Source organism: Aspergillus welwitschiae (assembly GCF_003344945.1).
Source record: "Aspergillus welwitschiae strain CBS 139.54b unplaced genomic scaffold BDQ94scaffold_29, whole genome shotgun sequence".
Classification (NCBI taxonomy): Eukaryota; Fungi; Ascomycota; class Eurotiomycetes; order Eurotiales; family Aspergillaceae; genus Aspergillus; species Aspergillus welwitschiae.
The window spans coordinates 361,357-377,706 of record NW_020798723.1 but is presented as its reverse complement, the minus strand read 5'-3'; the positions used below and the strand labels follow the sequence as shown (position 1 = coordinate 377,706).

Sequence of the window (16,350 nt, the reverse complement as noted above, 5' to 3'; positions counted from 1 at the left end):
CGGATTGAAACATGGCCTATTACCTACACACTAAGAAGCAAGTCATTCTATCCCGTGGTTGCTTTTGCCAAGGTGTCGGAGACGGACGGCTGAGATGTAGCCCGTGTGCCTCCCCGATTGGTTGTCATGATGCACTCCAGCGCACAGCTGCAAACATCCATGCAAGATGGTGGAGTAAACATTCAGCTGAGATGACAGATGCTATCCTCCTCCAGTGAGAGTGTGATGAGTCGCCGGGGTGGAGAGATTCTGAGAGAGTCGTGGTTGGGAGATCAAAAGTACTGTCCGGGCCGACCCATGTGACAATGTGATTTGTCAGACGGGTGGAGCATCCGATGCCTACAATCGTAGCTGTCAGGCTGTTCAGTTGCCTAATGCACTTCTCGCATTCACTCGACTCCGTATCTGTTTGTGGCAGAGCTGAAGGCAGCGGCTTCGAAGATGCGCCAAAGTGCGGCTGAACTCCGCGATCGGCGGTGTCAGAATTGTCTACTCTGTTTGGATACTCCGAGTGGATGAATGAATACAGAGAGGTATTTAACATGAGGGGATTCTAGATGTTCTTCCTACTATATCTGACCCACGATTCATCTACTCTCTACCCCCAGCCAGTGCAACCGGTGAAAAAGAAGGCATAATGACTCCTACCACCGGTGATGGGGATCCTCCTTCATCAACCAAGTCTTCCTTAACTCAGCGGTTCTTTTCAAGTATCGGGAATAAGATCAAAGACTTCCTTATGCGCAGGAAACCAGGGTTTATGGGCAGAATATCAATGTACCTGGTGGAAAAACTCTTGGCATTTACCAGAAAGCTTACGCAACACTCGGTCCCTTCCTCAAAACCGCAAGAGGTATGTTCATTTATCTATCAACATTCGTCTCTGGCCGGCTAATTTGTATAGGTCATCAAAAATCCTCAAACCGAGGAAGACTTCAAGAAAAATGTGGATTTCTTGGTCAAACAGAGCAATCTCAGTGGCTATGCCAGCCAACTCAACGACTCGTATCTCCGCGAAGTGGCGAAGAAGGCTGTCCAACTAAAGAACGACCCGAAGAATCATCTAAACAACCCGGATCAGATCACTAGACTCACCAAGCTAGCCCTCTATCAACCGGTTCTTTATTGTGGTATGATTGATATCAACCCTCACATGCTTAAGTTTGTTCATTCGCGACTGAGCTCTGAGTACAGATGATAGTAGTTCTATGGATCAGCTTATAAAAGACTCTGACAAAACCAGGCTACAGGCACTACAGGAGTTGGTCAAGCGCATCATTAGCGTAGCGACCAGAGCTGTGCCAGACAATCCCGAGAAGCCCGGAGAGAAACTTGCAGGTGCCTCCTTGCGATTCATGAACATGAATAATGAACACACTATTTGCAAGCTGGAAGACCTAAGTCAAGTGGTATTTAAGGCTGATGGAGCTACTCCCTTGGGCACTAAACTTCACGACAGGGTCCTGAAACCTTTGATCTATGATGTTCTCGGGACCCAGAAGATGCTACCACGACCCCTGCTCATTTTCACGATCACTGATGGTGTACCAAATACCGAGAACAGCGATACGTTCCCGAAAAAGATTGTTGAATGTATGCAGTATCTCACTAAACACGAGTATCCCAGGGAGGGTAAGTACTGCTCACCTTAATTATTACCCTACTACCTCCTGTACTTACGGTATTTGTGTAGTTGTGAGCTTCGCTATCAGTCAGGTTGGCGATGATGAGAACGCAAAAATTTTCCTGGACAGCCTGAACAATGATAATATGATCCGAGATGTTCTTCATTGTACTACAGGTGAGTAGGTTATTTACCCTAACTTATCTCACTTTTAGTCTAATAGCAAATGTCAGAGCTCTTGGATGAAAAATTCGAGAAATTAAGGGCAAATGAGAGGGATCTGGAGACATGGGTATGTGTCTTGCTTTCTATTCAAACTAGGCTAACCGAAAGCAGTTGCTCGATATGTTGTCAAAACAGATTCAAATCAAGAAGCCAGAATCCTCATAAAATCGCCCTACCTTTTCAATGACAATTTCAGGGCATGGAAGGATATTTATAGTAGTCGTTCTGAAGTGAGAGAATTGCGAAGTGCATGTATCAACAGAAGTCATTCACTGTTTTATCTGTACTATCAAATATGTCCGAAAGTCAGATTATTGGAACATAGACTAGTCATGTTATCCTGAGACGATCCCTTCTTCTACTGTGTTTAGGCTGCAGATGTCGACGCAGCTGAGGGAGAGGCTGGCCGCTGGGTCCCACGGTTAGTAACCAATGGCTGTCTAACACAAATCCATTGATAGGCACGTAATTGTCTCATCTGGTGCTCTTGATTTGCTTTTTCTGTAATATATACACTAGGTCTAGTTCTATTTATTGGACAGATACCACCCAATCATTACTATCAGGCAAACAGCCCTAACCCATCCCCAACACGACCCCATCCCATCACCATGTCCGAGCGAGTCTCAACTGCCCTAGCCAAAATAATACAAAACAACCCATGGATGAGCCAAGTAGCAGGCATTCTGCCCTTATCCGCCCTAATCGACTTCATTGACATCCCCGTCAAGATCCATACACTGCAAGTAACCGGCAGCTGCCCACTATGGTCGTGGGCCATCACACCCTCAGGCAGTCGACTGCTCCTCTCCGACAACAGCAACAATCCCAACTATAAAACCCCTATCCTCGATCAATACGGCAACAGCATTAGTTTGTTAGGAATTGACGGCCGATATGGCGACCAATACCTGCTCCCGAATCCAGAAACAGTCCGAACATGCATCAGCTCGCAATCCGCACATGCCATCCACAACAGACACGCAAACATGGAAAAACCAAAGCAACAACTCCGAATCCAAGAGCTCGAAATAATTCACGTCCAACGCCATTCACCTAACTCCACTACACAACCATGGCCATGGCCATACCTCTCCCGCTTCTCCCCCCGCTACGTCACCACCAGCCTCCTCGGCTACATCAGCCTGCTATGCCTCATAGTCCTCGCCATTTTCTCCAAATGCTACCTCGCCGTAGCCTTCCTCCTCCTAATGCCCCTATCCGGCGCCATTGTCACCCTCACCCACGGCAACGGCCCCCGCCGCCTCCTAAACAGCGACACCATGACCTCGCCGTACAACCGACTGGTCACCGTGGCCCAAAACACCAACTCAAGCCACTGGACCATCTTCTACGGCGAAAGCACCCTAGTCAACTCACTCCTAAACCGTCCCCTCGAACCCGACGAGAGCCACCCACTCCTCTCATCCTTCTCCCCTCTCTCATCCCAACTACTGAAAATGCTCCTCCGGGTGCTGATTCTCGCCCAATGGGCCCTCGCCATCGCTACAGCAGCTACCCAGGACTGGAACGCCTTCTACATCTGCTTCTGGATCGTATTTTCCATTTTCGCGCATGCGTACTTGATCCCCCTTCACACGGAGATTCGTCGCTGGTTGATGGCATCCGCGAGGATACAACTGTGTAGGTATACCACGCAGTTGAGTTCGAGACGTGCGTTGCTGAATACAGTTATTGCGTTGAATCCGGATACGTTTCCTGCTGGGAAGACTGTGGCAGAGAAGGAGGGGGGAGGGAGTGAGTCGGAAGACTCTACTGTCACCAGTAGTACTACGATTATTGCGAATGACACGAGCAGGCTATGCCCTGGTGCGATGAAGGCTATTAACCCCATCTTGGAGCCGAGTGATGAGCGCTCGCTGTGGGAGGAGGCGACTCGTGAGGCGATGATGCTGTGTGAGGATGTACCGGTGGAGAAGCGGATAACGGGTCTGAGTAGTACTGAGTGCGGGGATTTGCTTGGTGAGGAGTGGAAGAGGCAGTATGGGAGGCTTTATTGGATGCCGTTTATTAGTGAGGGGATCTATATGGCGGCGAAGATTCGGAGCGAGGCTGGGTTGTCGGGAAGGATGGTGAGAGGGAGTGGTGTTTAGGGGTCTTCTCAGTATCATGATATGATGATTATGATGTTGAAGATAGTAGAAATAGATACTAGTAGATAAGTGATGCTTATGTTCATGTGCATCATGGGGATATCACGACATCTAATGTTTTGGACAATTGGCAAGTTTACCACTATCAACGCCAGGGCCTTCTGCACATTACGTCGTCCTATAAAAAGGTTACAAATACTTAGTGTTAAATTTCTTCGCAGTGCTAGCAGGCGAAGTAAGAAAGGAAAAGTGTTCCCAGCAGAGGCTATCCGAGGATCCCTTCAGTTGGTGGCTGATGCCCGAAAGAGGATCAATGGGGGTGGAACACACTGTTATGCTCATACCGGAGACGGTCAACTGCGCAAGGTGCATCTCCCGGAGAGAAACCCGAGAGTTCGAAGACTACCGAGGAAAATAAATTGCGCGCATTCCGAGATGGAAGTCCAAGCACTGGAAGTCAAATCCCGGTAGCGGAAGTTTAGTTCCCTTTGGGCTTCCGACCCAATCAGCAGAAATAGGTTGTCACGTTGCATTTTATCAATTAAAACTAGGTACTAGGAGGGGAATCATCGATGTACGGATCAATCGAGAAATGATTAGGCACTTTTTTGAAGTGACATTGTATGGAAACTCAATACTAGCATAGGGCAGGTCACTGTCTACATACTGGTTATAGTAGTTCTGTTGAATGTAGTAGTATTGATATTGAGCATAATGATTTCTGTTTCTGCTATGTGTCCTGGTCGGAGGCGGCATCAGTCATATGCATAAAACTGTATCATAAACATAACCCTCATATAGACGTGACAAGCGTAATAATAAATAAAGAAAACATCACAGCGAAGGCTTCGCGGCGACGTACTTCCCCTGCGTTCCATCGAGCTGCGCCTCCAAAACAGCCGTGGTACCATTCTGCACACTCTTGATCGCCTCAGGTAATAGCTTTCTCAGCTGAGCAACATTAGCAGCCTGAGCGCCCCAAAAGGTACCACCAGATGCAGCTGTCGCAATACCCGGATAGTCGGGAGTCGGGGCGAAAGAGATGTTGAGGTCTTCGTTCGTAGCACGAGATCCATCGCCATTCGGATGGACGAGAAGCATACTGCGACGAGGGGCATTCCAGCCCTTGTTGTTGAGCACGATCGTAAGAATAGGAATGTTATAGCGACGAGCAACCCAGTAAACAGACCCTGGAACGGAAAAGAGATAGGTGCCATCCCCGACGATCTGGCAGACAAATTTGCCTTTGTTTGACCCGCCGTGTTTAGCGTCAGTGGCGAGCTTGATGCCCAGGGCACCGCCGCCGGACCAGCCGAGACCACCACCGCCGCAGTTGATCCAGGATTTCGGCAGTGTAGGCGCAATCTGGTCGGCCACGTTGGCGGTGAGGGTTACGGATTCAATGGCCCAAATGGTATCGGAAGGGCAGGACTGGCGTAGTTGGCTGATGAGATAGTTGGCATTGAGGGGGGCGACATCTCCGCCGGGAGGTAAGCGGGCGAGGTTGTAGATAGCCTGGCGGGTCTTCTGGAAAGCCTCTGCGCGGCGCTTGCCCCGAGCACGGTTCTCATCCGACTGGATTGTCTGCTGAATGGAGGGGTTAGATGCAATGTATTCATTGAGCTGCTTGAAAGCGGTTGCCGACTCAGCGCGGAAGGTGGCAATTGTGGGGATGTAGGCGACGGGAATCTGCTGCTTGAGGGGGTCGACGTCGACGTGAATGATGCGGGCAGAGTCGGACGGCTTGCAGAGCGTCGGAATCCAGGGTACATCACAGTCGGCAACGAGAATGAAGTCGGCGGATTTGATGGCATCATGAACCCCGAAGCGCATGCCTAGGTATGCCGGATGGTCTCCTGGAAAGCACATATCGCAGCCGCCAGTGTCGAGGACGCGGATGCCCTGGAAGGTGTTGGCGAGGGTGACCAACTCGTGGACACCTCGCGCTTCTCGGCCAGAGTAGCCGACAATGACCAAGGGATTTTTGGCAGCTGCGAGCTCTGATGCAATCAACTCAACACCTTCAATTGGGAGAGCAGACGGGGAGACAGACACCCAATGGCTCTGATTGAGAGTGTAAGGAGTAATTTCCTCCTCCATAACTTCTCGTGCACCGGCCAGGTAGACGGGCCCCTTAGGATCACTGGTGGCGAATTGAAGAGCGCGGTTGACCATCTGCTTGATGTTCTTGCCAGATCGAATTTCTGCGGCATACCGGCAGTATTGCGAGACGATCTGCTTCTGGTCGGGAACATCTTGGATCCAATGAATGTATTCAGTGCGCGAGCCACGCATCTCCCCCTCAATCGTATAGGGGGAGAGACCGGCGAAGATCAAGACGGGGGCTCGGCCACAAGAGGCGTTGTGGATAGCGGCAGCGAGCCCCTGGGTGCCGACATCGACATGAACAATCACGCATTGAGGTTCCCCAGTCAAGCGAGCATAACCGTCGGCCATAGACAAGGCCACCATCTGCCAAGGACGTATGCGGGGTTAGTGTCGGGCGAGATCCACAGCGAGTTTGCATTGATCGGCTCACCTCGTTGGGACAAGTTATGATCTTAGGGAAAGCATTGGGCTTTTCTTTCTGGCCCTTGACCATAGCCTCGAGGATGGAGGGGTGGTCGGAGCCCAGATTGACAAAGACGTGGGAGACACCAGCCTAGAAGGTTAGCTTGACCGACCCTTCATTGTCGACGGGGGCCGTACCTCCCAAAGTGCCTCGAAGAAGGCAAAGGATGCTGTGTAGACCCTGAGGACTGTCAGTGACTATAAAATAGGCAAAAAAAAGGTAATTGGGAGAAGGCAGTTACTCACATCGTCGCAATTGATCAACAATGGTATGTAATGAGCAAACAATGGTGAAAGTCTGGAGATGAACGAGAGCAATGCGGAGTAAAAGAAGGGGGATACAGGAATTCGGGGATAGATTGATAAAGCCGGCTTAATAAAGGACAGGCTCGGGGGCAAGTCCGAACTGGTGAGGAGAAGCTGCAGCTTAACACCGAGGTTAACGGGGATTCACTGAGTAATCACCAAACTAGGTAAGTAGTTCGTTAATAAAGTTAGCACGATGAGGTGGTACCCATAATTGAGCTGCAAGGTGCAATCATGGCTCTATGCCGGGGGATTAGTGTGGAAGTGCTCGTCTTTCCACTATGCGCCGGAAGCCGATCAGTAGTAACAACAAAAATGGAATCAGAACTGTCCAGTATCACGAGTGTTCGATCAGCCCTATCCTGCCCAGTTCTCTCCGACAGGAGCTTGTTTCAGTGCCAAGTTGGTAGTTGGTGGATCCGTCCACCGATTAATCTTACCAAAATAGTTCCACTGTTCATCGGCCAGTTTGTCAATTGATTATCACTGGCCATCGTCAGCCCGCATGACGTCGTGGCCGCGTCCCTCCAATTGCTCGCGGTTTTTCAAGGGATGCGCTCACCACATCATCTTGTAGCATTGGCCCCAATTATTTGTTATATTATCCCCTGGTCATCCAGAATCTGATTGCTAACCGGTAGCCCCCAAATACGTCATCTCGTAGACAGGCAGCCATCCCTTTTATATTAATATTAATAGTCATGGTCGCGCCAGTGGCCTGGGGTCCCGCCAGCGAATCCACTTGGATGCCCCTTTTTAAACTCGCCAGCGCCGTGATTTCCTTGAGTTTGGCTTCGTTGATTTTTTGGTATCTTCGTCAGCCGAAAAGTACCAATCAAGTGCGAACCACCATGCTCTCCGACACTGTATATGAGCTCTGTCATGACGAGAAGACCGTCACCTCGGAGCTTTTGCAGGATCCGTCGCAGTCGCCCACCAAGCTATTCCAAAAGTTGTATCATGATCGGAAGACAAAGTCGCACAAATCCGACTCGGATGAGTCGTTGGACAAAGGTGAGAATGAACTGCGAAAAGTTCTGCAGTGTGGAAACTGGGGCAGTTCCCAACCCAGTGACCTTTTCTTGAAGGTAATTAACCGGCCAATCCTATCATGTTACTTTCCTAAAGGACACTACCTGACAATAATCAGATCTACCATGATGCGCTTTGCGCATTAGAAAAGAATCCCATGTCCGGGGTAGTCTCCCCGCCACTCATGGGCAGCCACGGCGTAGTTCCTCTGACTATCATTGCCCCATTGCCTGATCTCTGTCGCCATATGGCCAACTGCATTGTGCGAGCTGAGAAGGAAGTGTTCCTGGCGACGAATTTCTGGATTCACTCGGATGCATCAACGCTGGTAACTAATGCGTTCCGTGAGCTATCCCGACGAGCCGGCGAACGTGGAACGAAAGTGATTGTCAAGATGGTCTATGATCGTGGAGATCCGCAGCAACTGTTCGAGAACCACCTACCAGTGCCGGAGAAAAAGTATACCAGCGAAAAGGTGCAGCTGCCTGCGGCTCATGAGATTCCCAACATCGATCTGCAGGTAGTCAACTACCACCGGCCCATCTTCGGAACCTTTCACGCCAAGTTCATGGTCATTGATCGGCGTATTGGACTGCTGCAGAGCAGTAATGTGCAGGATAACGATAACTTAGAGATGATGATCCATGTCGAGGGTCCCATTGTGGATGGGTTGTATGACACGGCGTTGATTTCGTGGGGTCGTTCGCTCGACCCTCCACTGCCCATGCTGGACTCTCCCGCCACGGAGGCTCCCATTCCTTGTCACGCCTCGCAGCAGCCAGACTATGATGCTCCCGATCCGGGGCCTCTACCTGAGCTTACTGTCGATGAGCATCACTATGACTCGGATATTCGCGCTGAGGCCCAGCGCATGAATGGCTTGCTGTTACCACGTGAAGGAGAGACCAGAACGCAGGCCGTAACTCGTCGCTTAAGTATGCACCACCACCTCTAGTGATTAATACTTGAATAGGAGCTAATTCTCATAAATAGATACCACAATTCAAACCGACATGTCCGCCGACGCCCCCGAAAGTGACCAAGACCCCATCATGCAGCCTTACGTCGTTCTCCCACCGCACGACCCCTTCCCCATGGCTGTTATCAACCGTGAACCCTGGGGTGCCCCCAACCACAGCAGCATTCACACGCCGCAAAACAGCAGCTTCCTCGCGGCAATCAACAACGCGCAAGAATCCATCTTCATCCAGACGCCCAACATGAACGCCGAGCCCATCATCCAGGCCCTCATCGAGGCCATCAAGACCCGCGAGGTCACCGTCACATGCTACTTGTGTCTGGGGTACAACGACGCCGGCGAATTACTACCGTTCCAGAACGGGACGAACGAGATGGTGGCGCATCGGATGTACAAGGCGTTGGACACGGACGAGCAGCGGTTCCGTCTGCGGATCTTCAACTATGTGGCGAAGGATCAGGTACGGCCAATTCATAACAAGTTTAAGCGGAGGAGTTGCCATATTAAATTGATGATCGTTGATGAGAGGGTTGCTATTCAAGGTATTTCCAACTCCATACTTCATTTCATATCTCAAGGTGATGAGAAAACTGACGAATATGCAGGTAATGGTAATCTCGACACCCAATCCTTCTACCACAGTCAGGAGGTAAACCTCCTACTCGACTCCCCATTCGTCTGCCGCGCCTGGCGTGAAGCCATCGACCGGAACCAGAACACGGCGTACTACGGCGGTGTCAGTCCCGATGACGGCTGCTGGCATGATCCAACGACGAATGATATCCCCGTGGGGTCGATTGGCGTTGACCCGGGGCACTTTAGCTGGGCACGGGGTGCAGTAGGAGCGGTGCAGAGAGTGAGAGGGGCGGGTGGTTTCTAGTATAGTATTCTTGCATGGTCTTTTGGTTAGTTTCGATCTTTATTTAGTAGCGATGTGTTAGACATGTACGAATTTAGCATATTTTATAGCATGTTTGGATAGTCATGCAGTTGGATGAATGCTATATCTCTACCCAACTTCATCCTAATCAGTACTTATCAACAACTACCAACCACCCAAGATGGACGAGTCTAAGCAACAGACGCCCCCATCAGCAAAATAACGATCTACGCCCATCACCACCAATCCCACCCTTCACACCGTAGCCCGAATCGCCCTCCTCGACGCCCTCTTCTGCGCCGTCGAAACAACCCCCAAATCTCCCCCCGCACGAGCCCTCCTTGGCCCCATCATCTCCGGCACCACTGTTCCCCACGGATTTCCAGTCCCTGGTACCTCACACACCGTAGACCCAGTAAACGGCACATTTGACGTAGACCTCTTAATCCGATACCTGGACCACAACGATGCGAGTTGGGATGAGAAGGGTGGGTTTCGGATTGAGGACAAGAAACTGATGAGGGGTTAATTGGAGGTTGGGAAGAGGAGTATTGCTGCTGGGGTGGTGGTGAGGTTGAAGGATGGGCGTGCATTGGAGGAGGTGCTAGTGGAGTTTCCCGTTGGTCATATGAGGAATCCGAGGATGGCGGAGAAGATCAGGAGGAAGTTTGTGAGGAATATGCGGTTGGTGCTTACAGAGATTATTGGGAGGATAATGGAGGTGATATAAAGGGATGATGGCAGGGTTTGTGAATTGGTGGATCTGCTTGCGAGGTCAGAGACCGGCATTGGCATGTCTATGAGTTAAGAGCTCAGAAGTGAGGAAGAGTAAGTAGTATTAGATTGGTTCCGGCCCTCGTTAGATTAGTGGTATATCAATGTTGCGGCACACAAGATGGCATGGCTACTCCCTGTAGCGTCAAGTATACATCTGTTCCCCATCCCCACAAGCTCTGCACCGCAATGCTCCCTCCAAAATACTCTGCATATGCCCGACTCAGCGGCAGCCCATATCCCAGTCCGGCGATGCTGCCCAAATGCCCCCCACTCCCGGCTATCGTGTTTAGCGCGTCCATGCTGCCATTCTCCGACCCGTTCATACCATAGTCAGAGAACGTAGTGAAGCTGTATGACCAGATATTCGGCAGCACTTCCGGAGGGATACCTCCTCCCCGATCTCGGATGCGGATCGTAATGCTCTGCTGCGACGGCGACCAGCACTTGATCGACTCGTTCGCATCTGCCGTCCCCACCACTGTGTCCATGTGAAATCCAGTGTCCGAATCGGAATGACTCCACTTCTCCTTCGCCTTCGGGTCATGTACCGGACTGGCAGGAACATCAGGTGCCGCAGCAATAGTTACCTCAATGGGTTCGCTCCCATTCCCGGACTCAATAACCGCCCGGAAAGCATTCTTCAGCAGCTCTGTAAGAATATACTCCACGTGGACCGGCACATGCGCGAAAGAAGCGTCTGGCTGTCCGCCAATATTCAATCGCGGTCGAACCCCATACTTGAGCTCGCAGATCTCCCCCACAAAATCCTCGCACGATTTGACTATGCGGGCGGGTTGCAGCGCGGTATCAATGACTCCGATATAGTTTGATGGCGCAGCATCTTTGGGTACTTCTTGTTGTTCAGCGGGATCATCACGGACAGGCTGCGAGGCAAAGTGCAGTGCCAAGTGTTGCTCTGCTATCAGCCGCGTGCCGATTCTGGCGCGCAAATGCGTGTCCAGGAAGCGTGTTACCTCAGTGGGATCTATGTATCGGCGACATTCAAGAAAGCCGCGGGCAAGAATGGGAATGGTGTTCGTATGTGTATGCACGAGATCGGCAAGTACCTCTGCGAATTGATTCTCCTCCTCTAGCGTCGTGACCTGACGTTGTTGATATGGTAGGAGAGTCGAGAGGGAGTGTAGGTAATTATTGTAGATCTTGGAGACATGCGGATTCGAAACGACGATAAATGGGAGGTTACGGAGAGCCTCGATGCGAGACGCTAGTCGGGCCGGAAGGAGGGAGAGCGTGAAGTTGGCCGAAGCCAGGAGGGCATCTTTGCACAGGGGCGGGCGGCCATGTCTATCAAATTAAACAGTTATTCCTATATCAACTAACAAAGTTCATCGCATGCTGCATACTTGAGCAGATCTGCAAGAGTCAATGGGCGGCGACGACTGGCGGCGAGACGTGCAACTTCATCATTGGCGCCGTAGGCAAATGCGTGCCGTGGGGATGTAGTAGTCTGCACGAAAGGTGAGGAAGAAAAGGACCTTGCTGGAAAGGTTGAGAAACAATGATATCGAAGGCTAGCACCCCGAGACGCAGTCTGCAGGGCTCGTCTTACCGCCATCGTAGAAGTTGGCCATCGCGACTTGCGAGACAGCAGTCGATGACCTCACAAGCCGGACTCCGTAGGGAATCCGTCTCACGTGCTGCCGCAGACTCGCCAGTTGACTCACCCCTACAGCCACAGCTAGGGAGTATACGCCGAAAGTAAAAAATGAAAAAGTAATCATATGCGATTCGACGTAGATATCTGCACGCACCCCCTAGCCACATTAAGAATTACTCCGTAACCCCTGTCCTCACAGACATCATCGATCCTGCACTGCACCCAAAGTGGTGCACTGGTTGGTCCCTCCGACCCCTCGGTTTCCTTATCAGGGCGTGAGATCGACCCCCGCAGGTGCCTAACTCTCACCACTTACTAGTAGCCGCAGAGTATAAATAAACGGTCCCCTGTCCCATCGGGCAACTCATCTTACACCTTTCATCAACATTCTCAGATTCAAAGTCTTCAGATTTCTTTTCCACTCAAGAACTACTTCTCTTCGTCAGAACAAGACTTCCGCCAACATGCCTCACCAATACATCGTTCGTTTGTCGGATGTTGTTCCTGCCCCTGGGTAAATGCTAACGAGTTTCATTTTTAGGTCAGCCTCAACAAGGAGTCTCCCCCTGAGGAGCTTGAGAAGTGAGTCCTACCACGCTTCACTCATGCAAAGATTAGCTCTAATATTCGTATGTGATCAGGGCCAAGAAGACTGCTACCGACAACGGAGGCAAGATCGTGAAGGAATTTGCACTGGTCAAGGGATTCGTGTATGTACACTCTCCGCTATCACGCAGCTTTTTGTATCCTCAACTAACTCTTAGTAACTTAGCGTCCAATACGATGATGACCAAGTCTCTACCCTCGAGTCCTCCGACCACATCAATGTCGAGAAAGACAGCGAAGTCTCAATCCAGTAAACAGTGGACCAAAGTTATCAGAGTGAACTGGTCCGGCTATATGAATACTTTGCGGGAGCTTAGATAACTTCTCTATCTCATTTGTTATATTCCATGTATGAATTATGATATGACTTGCATAAAGGACTCTTATATTGTATCCAAGACTAATAAGTACGAGTGATCGGTAAAGACTGCAGGAGCGCGAAATCTGAGCTCCTGATATAGAGCTCTACGTACTGTGCCTATACTGTTGATGTTACACCGTCGGCCCCTCAAAAGTCTTACTTCTCATTAACTATGGATGAATGCAACTGGCAATGCCGGATTCGGATTGAATTGCATTGTCCATCCTGTGATTCCCTGCCGCAATGACGCACCCGATGACGTTATCCCGCGAGGGGCAGTCACGTGTTGTATAGTTATCAACAGCCTGTGCATGACGTTCACTGAAGATCTTCCGAGATATCTATGCAGAAAATAGTATAGATAAAATCTTCAATAGATCATATGATATTTTATTCCACTGCATATTATGCGGTCATATATCCTTCAAAAACCCCACCTCAATCACCTTCTCAGCTCCCAGTCCCAACGAAGCTATTTTCGCCCGCGTATTGTCCCGAATCCATAGGAAGATCTCCAGCACAAATCGTCTGAAGATGTTTGTACCCCTTTTAACTCTCATCTGCTCCTTGCCAGTGATGTAGAGTACGTTATGTGCACAGGCCTTCTCCAGCAGTGCCACTGGGTCGATCTGTTTCCCTCGACTGGTGATGGTCTGGGACTCTTCAGCACTCGTCCTATCTTGGCCTATGTCCCGACTGAACTGGCTAATGCTTGTGCTCGCTTCAGTTGGTGTAGTAGTGTGTCTGTTTTCGATTAAGTATTTGCGGACCTGATCAGTGATGGTGCTAGCGAGATCCGGAGAGATGATCTCGTCATTGTAGCCGTAGCGGACAACCAGACGGTAGCAATTCGGAATCGCAAGTTTTGAAACAGTGTAGCGGTCATCGATAGGGACTGACGGAGTTTCGAGCGGCCGCAGATGGAAGAAGATGATCGTCTCAAACACTGTGGTGAGTTTTAGGATAAATTGGCTGAAGACAATGGGCGTGGTCTCTCCAGCTTTGTCGAAGAATATCCCTACGCCCTGAGTGGTGCTCAAAGGTGCACCGTCGAACCTATCTGTAAGGCGAATGCTACCGTCCTGATCCTTGGTCACAAAGTGCGAAGTGGGGAAGCGATCTTCTGCTTCAGCGAACCATTGCTGCTCCTTTCCGAATCGCCAGAGGAGGAAGAGCAAGGCAAGAACAGTCGCTACGGCGAGAGTGAACCATGCACCAGTTGGGACTTTTGTTAGTGCCGATGAAAGGTATGCTCCGTCAAAGCAAGCAATTATGAGCCAGGGCAGGAACACAAGGTAAGGACTCTTGCGCCATACGAACATAGCTACCATTGCAACCATGCAAGTGTCAAAGAAGGTCACAAAGATGACACACACTCCGTATGCATTCCCAAGAGATGTAGTCTGCACTTTATTAGCGAACTTCAAGGGGCATAAATCATTTTGACATACGTTGTTATAGATGGATGCCACAAGTATTGTCCCGATCATCAATAGCCAGTTCGCAAGAGGTATATAAAGCTGACCATGGAATATATCGGAGGTATGAACCACCTTAAATTGCGGAAGGTATGAGAGCTTCATCACTTGTGCTAGGAGCTAAACAGGGTTAGACTGATCATTTCATACAGGTGGACTATATACCTGGAATGTGGCGGTGATAATTGCTTGCGATGCAACAATAGCTGCGAGAATAGCAATTACAAGCGCAGGATATATGGTGCCTGGAGGAGCTGCGTTATAGAATGGGTTCGAGTATGCCTCTGGATGCACACTGATGTATGCAGCCTGCCCGATGTACGCCAGAAGCAGGCAAGGAAATGTGTAGCATAGCCAACTTATCTGGATAGCCCGACGACTAAAAGCACCAAGGTCGGCAAAAAGAGCTTCGACTCCAGTGAAGGCAAGTAAAGTACCACTGAGCATCCTCCATCCTGATTCTCCATGTCGAATCAGAAATTCGAAAGCGTAGCCGGGGTTGAAAGCGACAAAAACTCCGGCATCGTATTTAGCAAGATTATAGATTCCGAATGCAGCATTGAAACCAAGCCAAATGATGACGATTGGGGCAAAGGCGAACGTAACCCGCGTGATACCAAGTGGCTGTAGCAAGAACAAGATGACCAGGATAGCATCCGTGACGCCAATAACAGTACCTTTGGAAATGTTCGGAGAAACAACTTCAATTCCCTGGACGGCACCTAGCACAGATTGAGCGGGAGTGAGTAGGCCATCTGCAAGAACCATTGTAACGGCCAGTACTCCTACAACTTTCAGTAGGCGCTTCGCGAACTTGCTTGTTTCCAGCCTGTGTCGAGCAAATCTGCTGGAGCGCTCGAGATCAATCGACAAGTGTCTCTTCATCTGCACAAGGGATGCCTCTCGAGGATCTCGATGAGTTATATTCATCTAAGCTGGTCAGCTTCATCCTGCACAGAGAAAAGTGCGTCTTACATAACGACTGAGCAGAGAATATGTACTGAATGTACCACCCTCTCCATCATTATCCGCGTGAAGGATTATGAAGATGTATTTCACGGTCACCATAATAGTAATACTCCAAATAATAATGGAAAGTACTCCGATAAGATCTTGGCGTGAAGGCGGTTCAGTGAATGTAGACGAATAGACATAAAGCGGGCTGGTTCCAATATCTCCGTAGATGACACCGATCGACTGGTATGCGAGCCAAAGAAGCATTTTCCCGGAGAAATCCTGCTAGTATCAGCTTGCGTGCTTATGTACGCTGGAAAATCTGTCAGTCCGTACCTGCTTTTGCTTGAAGTCTGTAGGTCTGCGCAAGCCTGGGTCATCATCCTCGCCGATAGTACTCACTGTACTAATGGCGCGATCCAAGTGATTGTTATTCCATGGGCGGATATTGTAGATAGATTCTTGTGTCTGCTGGGACTTTTCTTCCACCGTCGTCTGTCTTGGCAGCTCCTTCATGATCTCTAGGTCAGGATCCATTGGCATGTGAGGTCTAAGACAGACTCGTGGGAGCACTGGCAGCTAGCTTGCTCAAAAGTCAGGTCAGGTCAGCGAGAGAGGTATTGAATGGCGCAGAGCTATGTGCGATTCGCTTTTGTAGCAGTCACACAGCATTGTAATATTTATATTAAAAGTTCAGGCAGCAAGAACGATAGATAAGCGTCAGCGTTCGAGCAGGTGTCCATCCCGCATGCTCTTCCCACCACAATGGGGGCACACACATCACAGCCATTGTATACGAGCCATCGAACGCCATATGGCTATATC

The 16,350-nt window shown here is 50.0% G+C and overlaps 7 protein-coding genes across 7 annotated transcripts; 4 read left to right on the top strand and 3 right to left on the bottom strand.

Annotated features, from left to right (window-relative positions):
• Positions 1 to 392: 392 nt before the first annotated feature.
• BDQ94DRAFT_148770 (uncharacterized protein) lies at positions 393 to 2,195 on the top strand. The gene is made up of 6 exons (XM_026767246.1): positions 393 to 853; positions 905 to 1,130; positions 1,195 to 1,632; positions 1,694 to 1,801; positions 1,858 to 1,916; positions 1,961 to 2,195. Exons 1-6 carry the CDS (start codon positions 638 to 640, stop codon positions 2,012 to 2,014), a joined length of 1,101 nt encoding a protein of 366 aa, XP_026623605.1. The 5' UTR covers positions 393 to 637; the 3' UTR covers positions 2,015 to 2,195.
• Positions 2,196 to 2,460: 265 nt separating this feature from the next.
• Positions 2,461 to 3,963, top strand: BDQ94DRAFT_172956 (uncharacterized protein; the record flags this gene model as incomplete). The annotated part of the gene is made up of 1 exon (XM_026772059.1): positions 2,461 to 3,963. The coding sequence occupies one exon, from the start codon at positions 2,461 to 2,463 to the stop codon at positions 3,961 to 3,963; it is 1,503 nt and encodes a 500-aa protein (XP_026623604.1).
• An 834-nt stretch (positions 3,964 to 4,797) lies between these two features.
• On the bottom strand, positions 4,798 to 7,516 carry BDQ94DRAFT_172955 (putative thiamine pyrophosphate enzyme; the record flags this gene model as incomplete). Its single annotated transcript, XM_026772058.1, has 4 exons — positions 4,798 to 6,435; positions 6,503 to 6,625; positions 6,673 to 6,715; positions 7,476 to 7,516. 4 exons carry the CDS (start codon positions 7,514 to 7,516, stop codon positions 4,798 to 4,800), a joined length of 1,845 nt encoding a protein of 614 aa, XP_026623603.1.
• A 175-nt stretch (positions 7,517 to 7,691) lies between these two features.
• BDQ94DRAFT_172954 (IQ calmodulin-binding motif protein) lies at positions 7,692 to 10,260 on the top strand (the record flags this gene model as incomplete). The annotated part of the gene is made up of 5 exons (XM_026772057.1): positions 7,692 to 7,928; positions 7,991 to 8,807; positions 8,866 to 9,393; positions 9,457 to 9,684; positions 9,998 to 10,260. 5 exons carry the CDS (start codon positions 7,692 to 7,694, stop codon positions 10,258 to 10,260), a joined length of 2,073 nt encoding a protein of 690 aa, XP_026623602.1.
• A 290-nt stretch (positions 10,261 to 10,550) lies between these two features.
• On the bottom strand, positions 10,551 to 12,502 carry BDQ94DRAFT_148759 (alpha-ketoacid dehydrogenase kinase family protein). Its single transcript, XM_026767245.1, has 2 exons — positions 11,873 to 12,502; positions 10,551 to 11,813 (listed from the first exon to the last, which is right to left on the bottom strand). The coding sequence occupies exons 1-2, from the start codon at positions 12,082 to 12,084 to the stop codon at positions 10,607 to 10,609; spliced, it is 1,419 nt and encodes a 472-aa protein (XP_026623601.1). The 5' UTR covers positions 12,085 to 12,502; the 3' UTR covers positions 10,551 to 10,606.
• An 88-nt stretch (positions 12,503 to 12,590) lies between these two features.
• Positions 12,591 to 12,986, top strand: BDQ94DRAFT_172952 (uncharacterized protein; the record flags this gene model as incomplete). The annotated part of the gene is made up of 4 exons (XM_026772056.1): positions 12,591 to 12,608; positions 12,668 to 12,708; positions 12,768 to 12,836; positions 12,899 to 12,986. 4 exons carry the CDS (start codon positions 12,591 to 12,593, stop codon positions 12,984 to 12,986), a joined length of 216 nt encoding a protein of 71 aa, XP_026623600.1.
• Positions 12,796 to 16,179, bottom strand: BDQ94DRAFT_69299 (potassium transporter). The gene is made up of 5 exons (XM_026776327.1): positions 15,862 to 16,179; positions 15,547 to 15,807; positions 14,737 to 15,501; positions 14,545 to 14,691; positions 12,796 to 14,496 (listed from the first exon to the last, which is right to left on the bottom strand). The coding sequence occupies exons 1-5, from the start codon at positions 16,066 to 16,068 to the stop codon at positions 13,507 to 13,509; spliced, it is 2,370 nt and encodes a 789-aa protein (XP_026623599.1). The 5' UTR covers positions 16,069 to 16,179; the 3' UTR covers positions 12,796 to 13,506.
• Positions 16,180 to 16,350: the final 171 nt, after the last annotated feature.